This window comes from Mesoplodon bidens, assembly GCF_964165515.1.
Source record: "Mesoplodon bidens genome assembly, chromosome: 1".
Classification (NCBI taxonomy): domain Eukaryota; kingdom Metazoa; phylum Chordata; class Mammalia; order Artiodactyla; family Ziphiidae; genus Mesoplodon; species Mesoplodon bidens.
Genome location: NC_138176.1, coordinates 193730813 through 193743536, shown reverse-complemented (window position 1 = coordinate 193743536; position 12724 = coordinate 193730813). Strand labels below are relative to the sequence as shown.

Sequence of the window (12724 nt, the reverse complement as noted above, 5' to 3'; positions counted from 1 at the left end):
AAAACACACGAGTTTTCTTCCTACTTATGTTACTCACAGTATGACACTTGGCAAGTCATTCATTCTCTCTGGGTCTTAATGACCTAATCTACAAAATGTGAGTCTGAACTAATAGAGTGGTTTTAAAATATTCTTGGGGAGGGAGAAGGGTAAGCTGGGACAAAGTGAGAGAGTGGCATGGACATATATACACTACCAAATGTAAAATCGATAGCTAGTGGGAAGCAGCCGCATAGCAGAGGGAGATCAGATCAGTGCTTTGTGCCCACCTAGAGAGGTGGGATAGGGAGGGTGGGAGAGAGGGAGTCGCAAGAGGGAGGAGATATGGAGATGTATGTATATGTATAGCTGATTCACTTTGTTATACAGCAGAAACTAACACACCATTGTAAAGCAATGATACTCCAATAAAGATGTTAAAAAATAAATAAATAAAAATAAAGTAAAATATTCTTAAGTGGTGAAAAACTTATTTTCAATGAAATATTAAGCGGAACCCCAATACATAAGATAAATAAAATGTTTCTCAGTCATATAAATTTATTGTTTACAACTCAAATTTGTAACATTTCTTTAAAATTCAATCAGTAAGTATAGAGGGGCTATATTAATGCAAACATTTGAAACATGAGATTGTGGGTGACGTTTGCAATTTTCTGTCGGGGTCAGCATTCGGTTTGGTTGTGTATTCTCTAACAACTTTAGGAAATTCCGATGTTCAGATGAATCACAAAAGATTTCTTGCAAATTGAATGAGTACTTTAAGAGCTTGCCTTACAATCTCATTAACACTCTTCAATTAAAACAAAGAGGGAAGGAGAAGATTTATTCTTCAGAGTATTGTTTCTGTTGTAAGTGCTCTATGCTAAAATATATCTCTTTAAAAGTAAATTTGAACCAGGCATTTGCAAAATCCCTGAAGCACGTTCTGCAGGATAAAGTATACAAACCAATCAGCTACTAGAGTATTCCTTCCAGGTTCATAAATTTGAAGATTAACACATAGATCTCACTAAGATCACTTGTGATACTCCTGGGTGGATAGGACCTCCTGTGGCCACTGATTTGGTGAAGTAAACTGGATCTCATTCATTTTTCTTGAGAAAAGGACAGGTGGAAGAGGAGGAATGGGAGAAAATAATCCTTGATAGAAATAATCCTTCAACAAAAGTACCACTTTCAGCAGATATTAAGAATCTTCCTGAACTCAGGAGCCTCAGAAACCTGATAATGGAGGGGAAACAGGAAATTTGAAAAGACATATCCTTAGGCTTCCCCAGAAATCCTTGACCCTGAGGGTAGCAGAAGACGTCTCACAGCTGAGTATGTATCTCTCATAACTAGTCATGAAGACCCCTCTGCTAAGGCACTGGGATGGGATCTCAGCCCACCGGCCTCTTCAAACATTTTAAAGTCACTTACTAGCCATTTTAGTATATGAATAGGGTGACCATACAAGTTGTCACCCAAAATAGAACACCGTGAGAGTGAGAGATAGCACTGTCAATAATTAGCCTGGGACAACAGTAGTAAATTACACTGTTACCAGGCAAACTGGGATGAATGGTCACCCTGGTTAGGAACCTCCCCCTCCCCCAAGAGGAGATCCTGCTAAAGGACAGACAGTTTGCAGACGTGTACCACTACTCTTGTAAAATATCAACATGTCTTCCATGAATCTTTACTATTTTAAGTTTAACTTAACTTTTCAACTTTTTAAACTAAGCTTTTGAAGTTATTCTAAAATGTAAAGAGGTCAGTCAGCTTAAGAAGCATCTGATATGTTAAGGGAAAAAAATTCACTTCTGAATTCAGGGGGCTGACAATACACAAAAGAGAATATAAAATAAATATGAAAGTTCTAATTGCTTTAATAGATATGAATTTGATTTATATCATTTATTTTAACTACATCAACATAAAATAACTAGGCTTTACTTTCTTAGAAATACATGTTCGTTATAGATGAATATTTTGGGGTCCTTATCTATTTGGTTCCATTTATTGGACTTTTTCTTTAAATATGTTTTCTGTTTATATCACTCTATATTACTTGATAGAAAAGATCACATCTTTTATCCTTCTTTCTTCCTTTTAGCTCTATTCATAGCAACATGTAGCTTATTCTTCACATGATATATTCTCTACACTGTATTAGCTTAGAATTTTAAAAGAAACTTATTATCAAATCCACAAATACTTTCCTGATTGTAAAGTTGCAAAGTTTTTTTTTTTTTTTTTTTTTGTCCCTCTGATTACCAGCATATTTTCATCCAATGCTTTGCCACTCCTCTTTGATACCACTGAGCATCTGGGGGCTGAAATCTCTTCCAAAACTAATAGTCAAAATGTTTTTTTGCCCTGTATCTACAGGTTATTAACTAATCTACATTTATGATATGAGGCTCATAAGTATGTATTATTAGTAAAATGGAACATCCAAGATAAAAGAAAAATATTATCCCTTTTTATAATTCAAAATATTTGTGGAAGAAGGTTGGTTATTAATGATATTTGATCTAAATTGAACTTCTAGGAGTTACTTAGATATGTGTCTACAAATAAATTAGTAGTTTACTATTTACTTTAATATTCATCCATTTGAAAGTAGGTGCTGATAGTGACACAGGCTGGGGGAAAGGATGAACAGTTTTGGCCTACCTTTCTGTTTTTCCATGATTTTAAAATACACTCACCTCCTCCAAACGGTCCCCATATGACTCGGCGGATGGACTTGACCCAGTCTTCCATATCATTCTGGGTGCTCGCCATAAGGAGGTAGCTCTCATGATTTGCTGTCATCCGATCTCGATCGCCTCCTGTAAGAAGACAGGAACATTAGCACATGAGTGTGTGCTCAAAAGAGGATTACCCATCAGCAGCCTCCTAGTGAATCCCTGAAATATAAACTGTACCTAATGCAGCTAGCACTAGGTTCTACCCAATGAATCAGAAATATTTTACCATGGTTTCATCATGGGAAAAAAAAAAAATCTGCTTAGAAGGGAAAGGCTCTTATGTTTCCAAGAGAAAGCCAGCAAACAAATGTCATTCCCCAAACAAAGCCTAGCTTTTTGTCCTAGCAACAACCCATAGGCCTGTATTAACTCATAATCCAATCTATTCACACCATACTGCTGAATAGGGAAAAATAGCAAAAGCAAAATGAAAGATGGAGAAGTGGTCCGCAGAGCCTGTGTTTTCATTCCAAGCAAGCACAGAACAGTCTGAGTCTGCTCAGCGCACACAGTGAGGCCACCGGGCACATCATGGTTGAGTATGAGTCCCAGGAAAGGGAAAAGAGCCACATGTGAGAATCTGTCCCAGAGGTCCTCCTCTGTGCTCTGTCCTGGAAGGGGAGCCTCTTCCCCCAAATCATACCTTCAAGGGGACACACAGAAGAAGACACAAGCCTGGCCAGTCTCAATGGCCAAATTAACACCCCAGATGGCCCTGCCACCTAAGGGTTAGCTTTAGGAAACCCCAGCAGTACCTCTTTGCTTGCTGGTTTCTCTTATCCGCCCCCTTCCCCGCCCCCCCCCCACTGGCCGAAAACAACTCGTACACTTTAAAACCTTTATAATCTCTAAAATCAACTTTGAAATGCTGGAGATCTATAAAGCATTTTTATACTTAAAGGAGCATTTCTGAAAACAAGTATCAGTGACTGCACTGCTTCATTCTCTTTGAAAAAACTAGTGTGGTTCACAGAAGGAATAATTAAGAAAATGGACCATTAAGTATTATTTAACTGAATTCTGATAATATTTCAGCATTAGACTGACTGCTAAGGTGCTCAAATAATCTATGAAGAATTTAATTTTCACTAAGTGCTGTAAACTTGCAGCCTTGGGTTGGATTAATTCATATCTAAGTATTTTGTTTGTTTAAGACATTGTCATTGTTTGTTTTTAAGTGGATCAGAACAGATGCCAACTGTTCTAATTCACAACCCTTTAGTTCTGAGAGCCAGGTACAGCATGTTGCAACTGAAGGGGTTCAAAAACAATCTCCTTTGTGAGGAGTGTGCAGCCTCCAACAGGCCCCACAATTCCTATTCTTTCACATCCAATTTCATTCACAAAGCTCTGAAAACTCCAGGCATTTGAGTTTGTGATCTCTGAATTTTATACAAATGTCCTAGGTTGAGAAATACAACTCTTCTAGCATTGATGCAAATTAACAGAACAGGTGCAGGGTCAGAGAAGTGAAATAACTTTAAGCCAACCAGCTGAACAGCCAGCATTGGTGTTTTACATTTCAATACAACTGAATTTGGGGGCGGCGTGGGTGAGGGATGCCATCAAATCAGTTCCCTAATGTTTACAGATCTCTTGAATAAACAAGATGAGCCTTCTCACTTTAAAGAGAACATATCACTATTTGGGAAACAATGACCTTCTTACACCTCTAGGTCTAGCCTAGGTCAATCATCACTTTAAGCAATTTATGTCTGAAAAAGCATAAGCTCAGGAAATCAGAGAAAACCCTGCTGAAATCGCAATTCTATATTATATTAGCTGTTTAACTTCTGGGAAAGCACATAACTTCTGGAAACTCAGTATCTTTAGTCATGCTTTAGAAATCATAATCCCTATCTAGTAAATTTTTGTGAGAATTAAATGAAATGAACTTAATATACTAGCACTATGTTAGGCTAAAAGAGAAATTCTGTAAATATTAATACAGTCTCATTTAACTGCCTCCCATATTTACAAATGCAAAAAGGACATATCACATTTAATTTGACTTCAGAGACATACAATTAGTGTAGTATGCTAGTGAGTGCTTGGGAACAATTAGTCAATAATACACATACACAGGAGTTTTTATAGAAGGCTGTCTTTCTTTGCTACATAACAATGCACATTAAAGTTGTATACTGTGCATGTAGGAAAATTTGTCACACATTAGCATGCATATGCATGGCTGTATGACATATAAGTCACAGAAAGAAATAAACGACAAAAGAAAAAGATACTTTGCTTGGCATGGCACAGTAGTAAAATTTATTCTGTTTTCTGATCCACCCGTAAAAAATTACAATTTTGAAATCAGAACATTTTAATTATTGTCTTTGCCTGGAGGATGCTTAGCAATTCAAACAGTTATATCCTGCTGTGTCACTCCCAGCCCCAGCAGAAACAGTCCTAGTAATGAGAGTGAGTGACAGCCCCTGGAATGTGTTTCTGCCTGAAAGCAGAGAAAAAAGAGAATTATAAGCACAACTGGCCATTATCCCCTTACTTTTCAGTTGATTCCCTATCTCTGCCAATGATGCTGTTTGTCTGACCCCTGAATCTCACTTCGACTGCTAATCACAGATATGAAATTCTCATCTGTGAATTTCATCCATGGATATAGATCTTGATTCCTCAGTGAATTAGCAAAAGACAGGGAGAAGATTTAGAAAAACTTTTTTCTATGAGTCTCAGTGGAAATAATAGACTCATCGCTAAGAATGTGATTAAAAAAAATTGGAGACATTTATATAGATTGAACTAAATTCTCCGTACTAAGGTTACATGATTTCTAACTGGAGAAGCCATTTGTTCTAATTCATAATCCTTCAGTTCTGAGAGTCTGGTATTGAGCCTTGCAATTGAAGGGGCTCAAAAGCAATTTATTAAATGTATAATTTGATAAATGAAGAAACTCAATATTGACTTTCAGCCATGTGGATCAAGTTTCACTCTGTTTGCTAATCCTTTACGGGGCTTAATGTTCCATTTACCTATTTGTGAATCTAAAATCCTTTCCAAAGGTGAAATTTAAAAAAAAAGCAACCTTGGGCCTCCCTGGTGGCGCAGTGGTTGAGAGTCCGCCTGCCGATGCAGGGGATACGGGTTCGTGCCCCGGTCTGGGAGGATCCCATATGCCGCAGAGCGGCTGGGCTCGTGAGCCATGGCCGCTGGGCCTGCGCATCCGGAGCCTGTGCTCCGCAGCGGGAGAGGCCACAGCAGGGAGAGGCCCGCATACCGCAAAAAGGAAAAAAAAAAAAAAAAGCAACCTTAAGATGTAATTATCACTGGAGTGAAAGTATCATAGTCATCTTCAATCCATATATATGTGTATATAAGTATGTATATATTCTAACCACTATACATTTTCCATTCTTAATTTCTGCTTGAACATAAATATCTATGCAGTGTTATTTTTAGTTTTTAATACTACTCTAGATGATGGTGGATTTGCATACATTTTAAAAGACACAATGTATCAGTAAATTGTATACACCTTCTAGATGTTAGCTCAGATTGGTAACAATGCTTTGGTGCTAGGGTTAACACTTCAAGCGTCTGTGATTTTAAGTTAACCAAGTAGGTCACATCATTCAATTTTATTTGTTTATATGTAATTGAAAGTATTGTTATATGTATTGAAAGTGTACATTTCATTGGGATCTTCTATATATTTGCATTTGATATGAATTTTTTTCTTCCCAGAAATAAAATAAATTCTCTGAAATAAAATACCTGGCATGATTAACTTTTGCAAAAATTAAAAAGTAGATTAAGAAAAGCCTAGTGAACTTAATAAATTAAGAAAAAGTTTAATGTAAAATTAAGAATGGGTTAAAGAAATCTACATTAAAGTAGATGCACAGTTAATTCAAAAAAGAAATACAAATATTTAGCATATGAAAATTTCAACTCCTCTTGTAATTACAAAATAATAATTAAAAGATAATCATATTTTTGATGAAAAGCTTTGCAAAGATTTTTAAATATTTAGGAGAAATATTGGTAATGGTATGCTGAGATATACATGCTCATTGCTTATAGGAGTATGGATAATATTCCTTATGATACAATCACTACAATAGGATTTTGAAGAATATTTATTAGTATGAGCTTTTATTATACACAAGGAAATATACAAATTATATATATATGGTATCTCTATTTTCATATAGGTAAAAAGTCAGATAAATAAGATACTAGGTTGAAAAACACAATAATTTTTAACAATGATTACTGTGAATGCTAGGATTGGAAATTATTTTGCTCTCCTTTGGTACTTTTCTGTATTTTCCAGATGTTCAACCATGTGTTGTTTTATAATGCATGCATTATTCCAGATGTTCTAACATGTGTTATTTTATCAGCAAAAAAAAAAAAATTATTGAAAAGAACAAATGATAAGAACTGTATGGTCATGAAAGCACTAATCAATAAAAAGCCAAGGTGAGCTGGAAGATAATTATTGCTAACTCCACTCAGTGTTGCTTAAAATTGTTTGGTTTTGAATTCTCACTAATTTACCTACCACCTCTTCTCCCTCTTTCTCCAAATATATCTCTGAGTACATTCCCAAGGGAAGATTTGGGACAGGAGACCAGCGTTGTTCAAAGTACAGACTACGTCACGTAACTAGGACTTTCTCAGTGAAATAGACTGCTATTTTACTTAACGAATGTATATTTTAAAATATTTTACTGAATTTCTTGTGTGGAAATTTCTGAAAATAGTTACCTAAGTAGATTTTTTTCCTTGGAAAAAAATAATTGTAAATTGTCAAAATTATGAACTAAAAAGCAAAATAATTAATCAGAAGTGAAGTATTATATGTGTATCATATAAAGATGTGTATCATATTTTAAAGCTATACAGTGAATTACTTGTTTGTGCTAAACTTTAAAACAAGTTGCTCAAAGAAAACTGTGGCCACCGAAATTTAGGTTCAGTTTCCAAGCAAAATTCATGGTACAGACCTGAGGATATTTCAGTGAACACCTCTGATACTGTTAATAAATCCAAGGGCAAAATGTTTCCTTATTTCCAATTACAAATCAGGTCAAAACTAGCCCTAGTGTACTACCTATTTAATTAGAGCGTACAGAAAAATATTTAAATGTTCTAAGTAGGGTTATCAATTTTTACTCATACCATTGCAAGGTCTTAATTTTTTAAGCATTATTTCCTTCAAAACAGTTTGAGTCTTCATTAATAGTAGAGCTCTAATGATAAATTGCAAGATATAAAGTAAATTCTGAAGCATATCTGTGGAAAATTACTGAGATAGAAAAATATTTTTTCTCTTTTATGGAGAATGATACTTGGAAAACAACCAGTGTTATGTGAAGTACAAGCAAAAAAATTGTAGGTTTCTATGGATACTATCACCTCGTAATAAACAACAACAATAATAAAACAGCATATAATTTACAAAATAAAGCCAGAGAACAAATTGGCCTCACATTCAACATCGTATTTAATTTTTTCATATTGTCTTGTGCATTATAGAGACATTGTTCTCTGAAAATTAAGGGTTTGGCGATGCTCTGCTAATCAAATTTTTTCCAAGTATTTCTTCCTCAAAGGTTAATTTCAAAAATATCAGAGTGGCAAAATTTCAATGCATTTTGTCAACAGAAAATTTGCATTAATCTTTAATGAGATTTTGAAAGTTTTAAAACCCTTAAACCAGAAAATGAGAATTAATTAAGGCCGGTGGCTGTAATCGTCATTCTGTTTGTAGTTTGCAGTCAGTACACAACAAACACATTACTAAACGTTGTCTTACATTATAATAAAATTAACGTTACATTTTAATTTCATGAATACTTTATAATACTGTTTTACATACTTCCTATACTCTTTTCTAGGTTATAATCTCTTTTTAAGAAGGAATCATCCAACAACATATAGCTACATTATGTTTAAGTTGAAAGTAACTATAAATGTACATTTATCAACCGATTATAGATTGATTGATATTTATTAATTATGGTAGATTTCTTTTTCCTTTTTTTAAATTAATTAATTTTTGGCCGCATTGGGTCTTTGTTGCTGCACGTGGGCTTTCCCTAGTTTCAGTGAGCAGGGGCCACTCTTCATTGCAGTGCACAGGCTTCTCATTGTGGTGGTTTCTCTTGTTGCAGAGCATGGGCACTAGGAACATGGGCTTCAGTGGTTGCAGCACACGGACTCAATAGTTGTGGTGTGTGGGCTCTGGGGCATGTGGGATCCATAGTTGTGGCACACAGGCTTAGCTGCTCCACAGTATGTGGGACCTTCCTGGACCAGGGATTGAACCCATGTCCCCTGTGTTGGCAGACATTCTTAACCATTGCACCACCAGGGAAGTCCCAATTATGGTAGATTTCTAATAATTAAATTTAGAAATAATTTATTGTGAGTCTGTCTACTTGGCTACAGATGTAGAAAGCACTGACCTAAAAATTCTATACCGTACAAATTATTTCTGATTGCCTTTCTACAAACTTCACTATAAGAAATGTCCAAATATGTGAATATTAGAGCAAAAGTGCTGCCTGGATCAAATTGCAAAACAAATACATGCTTATAAAGAAGTACTGAAAAATGGTTAAGAGTTAGGACAGTGAAAGCAGACTCCTCAAGTTCAAATTACTCATTGACTAGCTGGGAGATCCCTCAGCTTTAACTGAGGGTGATGAGTGCCTACTTCACAGTATTATTGTGAATTAGTCTGATGAATAATACCATAAAATATCTTGTATAGTGCTTGGGACATACAATGCTCTGCTGTCGTTGTTATTACCATGTATAATAATTTTGATCCTAAATATTTGGATAAATTAAATATTTATAATTTGAATCTTTGAAAATGCAGGAAGGAGTTTACTTTTGGAAATATATATATTCTGACTATATTTGTCAAGAAAAGTCCTTTCTTAGGAAAGTAGCAATTTATCTTTCAAGTAAATATTGATTTTCATATTGGTCATGTTTTAAAAGTACAATTGTGATACATTTAAATGATTAATGAAAAATGTAAAACCTTAAATAAGCATAGTTTATATTTCCACTAATTTTTCACATTTCTTGGACTCATTCTATCAAAAAACCTACTATTTGTGCTGAGTACATTAACTATAAAAATGATATAATTTATTACATTTTAGGCAGTTGTTTCCCAGATTGTACTGAGCAGTAAATAGGATCTCTGTTTAAATCCAACAATATATTTTGACTTTCAATTATGTCAGAGGCTCAGAATATAGTTACTTTCTTCTCAGCATCTAATTAAATTCTTCTGATCAAAGCTTCTGAGAAATAAAAGTAGAACATTTCCTTGAAAGAGCCCGAGTATCTAGAATTAAGTCTTCTAATTTAGGTTGGCTTTTTAGGGAAACCAATGAATTCAAAATTTTATCTGATTGATATAGAAGACAGGCAGCTAGAATAAATGACGTGTATATTCAGATCAATGCTACTCCAACAGTGATGACAGAGATGGAAGTCACAAATGAAAGGAAGTCTTAATGAAATAATCTACAACTTGTAGCAAATGGAATGCCATTCAGAGTTAAAGAAGGAAGGCAGAGAGTTTGTTGCCTTGAATGAATCTAAAATTGAAAGTTTTTCAATAAGGAGATCCCTTAATAGTATAAATGATGACTTTAATATTGGGGAATATTGGAAAATTTTGGAGAAATGTTTTGGAGTTATACTGAACTTTATATTCCACGTGAACATAGCAATAAACATTTTATTGCAGTGTTTCTCAAAGTGTAATGAAACTCATCTATGTCCAAGAAGATAGGAAGCAACTGAGAACGTGTTAGAAATGCGCATGCTTGGGGCCAAGCCCAACTGAATCAGAAACTGTGATGGTGGGACCCAGTAATCTGTGCTTTAAGATGCCTGCCAGAAGATTCTGATGCACCATAAAGTTTAAGACTCAATACTCTTGTAGAAGAATTTGCTATAACAGGCAGAGGCTATAATTTTAGAATTGGTGTATTTCAACCATACTCATCCTATTAGCTTGTATCCATGTCTTATTCTGTCATTGACAGCCATTCAACCGGAAAGTATTAAGCTTTAAAGCTATGAATCATATAACTTATCTAATTGCTTATTTACATTGTAAATGATTAACACTCTGCAACTAGTTTTGCAAGGACATGTCATTCAAGTTGGGATTACTGACTAACAAATTTGTGGGCCTCATGATTTAAAGACACCATACTTTTATCAGAGTAAACATTAGAGCATTTATTTTTACACTTGAATACAGATTCATTATACCTCTTTCCTTGGTGTTCAGAGTTTGATGAATGAAAAAGAACATTGAATTTGAGGAGACATGCCATTTTCTTTTTTTCTTTTTTTTTTTTTTGCAGTACGCGGGCCTCTCCCTGTTGCGGTCTCTCCCGTTGCAGAGCACAGGCTCTGGACGTGCAGGTTCAGCGGCCATGGCTCTCGGGCCCAGCCGCTCCGCGGCACGTGGGATCTTCCCGGAGCGGGGCACGAACCCGTGTCCCCTGCATCGGCAGGCGGACTCTCAACCACTGCGCCACCAGGGAAGCCTGAGACATACCATTTTTGACGATCTAGATTAGAATGTTGAAATACGTTTAAAAAATCCTCTCATTCAAAATGATAAATCATTTTTGAATGGTGAAAAACTGCAGGATGAATAATAATATCAGTTGCCAATTGCAGGGTGAATTACTTTCATATCTCTTGATTTATTTGGTTTCTACAACACCCCTGGGAGGCAAAGCAGAACATTCATTCATTTATTCAATAAATATTGATTGAGCACCTGTATTGTTCCAGTCACTCTACCAAGTTCTGAGGATACAGCAGGGAACAGAACAAAGGTCTGGACTCACCCCTGAGCTAGATATAGATTTGGAAGTCATCAGTGTGATAGTATAAAAAGACAGAACTGGATGAGGTCCCCAGGGAATACCGTAGCTAGAATAGAGCAAAAGGAGTTCAAGTGAGTGCCAGCTTTTAGAGACTGAGAGAAGGAAGAGGAATCAGCAAAGAAGACTGAGAAGTTAGGAAGAGAAACAAGAGATGTTAAGTAAAGAAAGTGATCAGGTGAGTCAAATGCTGTTGAGGGGGTTAAAGAAAATGAAGACTAAGTACAGACCACTAAATTAGAGGAAGCACGGATCAGGGATTAGACAATATAGATATTACTGGTAACCTTGAAAGATCAACCAGGCCAGCACAAATAAAATCATCATTGGAATGTGTTCATAAGATTATGGAAGAGATTGACATGTACAAACTACTATATTTAAAATAAATAACCAGGGAATTCCCTGGTGCTCCAGTGGTTAGGACTCCATGCTTTCACTGCCGAGGGCACGGGTTCAATTCCTAGTCAGGGAAGTAAGATCCCAGAAGCCTCACAGGGCAGCCAAAAATAAATAAATAAATAAAAATAAAATAAAATAGAAAACCAACAAGGACCTACTGTACAGCCGCACAGGGAACTCTGCTCAATATTCTGTAATAACCTAAATGGGAAAATAATCTGAAAAAGAATAGATACATGTATATGTATAACTGAATCACTCTGCTGTACACCTGAAACTAATACAACATTGTTAATCAACTATACTCCAATATAAAATAAAAATAAAAAGATTATGGAAGAGAGAAACAGCCAGTATAAACAAGTCTTCTAGGCACTTTAATGTATAGATGAGCAGAGAAATAGGGGCAGTGATGGGTGGGTAGGGAAGTTGTGAGGACAAAGGGACTTAAGATGAGAAACATTACAAAATGTTATATTCTTATGGGAATTATTCACTGGAGAGGGAAAAATTGATGATGTATCAGAGAAGAGGTTTAAAGACTCATCCATATTTCTTTAAAGCTGTGCTCAAAATTTCTCACTCTCCTTAGAATCTTTAATAAGGTCTGACAAATAATATAATTGATTTTCCCTCAAATTTTATTACTCTCAAAATATGTAGAACATGTAGAAGAGA

The 12724-nt window shown here is 35.5% G+C and overlaps 1 protein-coding gene across 2 annotated transcripts in view; it reads right to left on the bottom strand.

The window, feature by feature from the left end:
• The window catches only part of ARHGAP24 (Rho GTPase activating protein 24), a 509032-nt gene that overhangs the window by 68712 nt on the left and 427596 nt on the right, over positions 1 to 12724 (bottom strand). For both annotated transcript variants that reach the window (XM_081250897.1, XM_081250898.1), the window contains exon 4: positions 2697 to 2819. In XM_081250897.1, coding sequence (XP_081107023.1) covers positions 2697 to 2819 — 123 coding nt within the window. The remainder of the gene's footprint in view (positions 1 to 2696; positions 2820 to 12724) is intronic.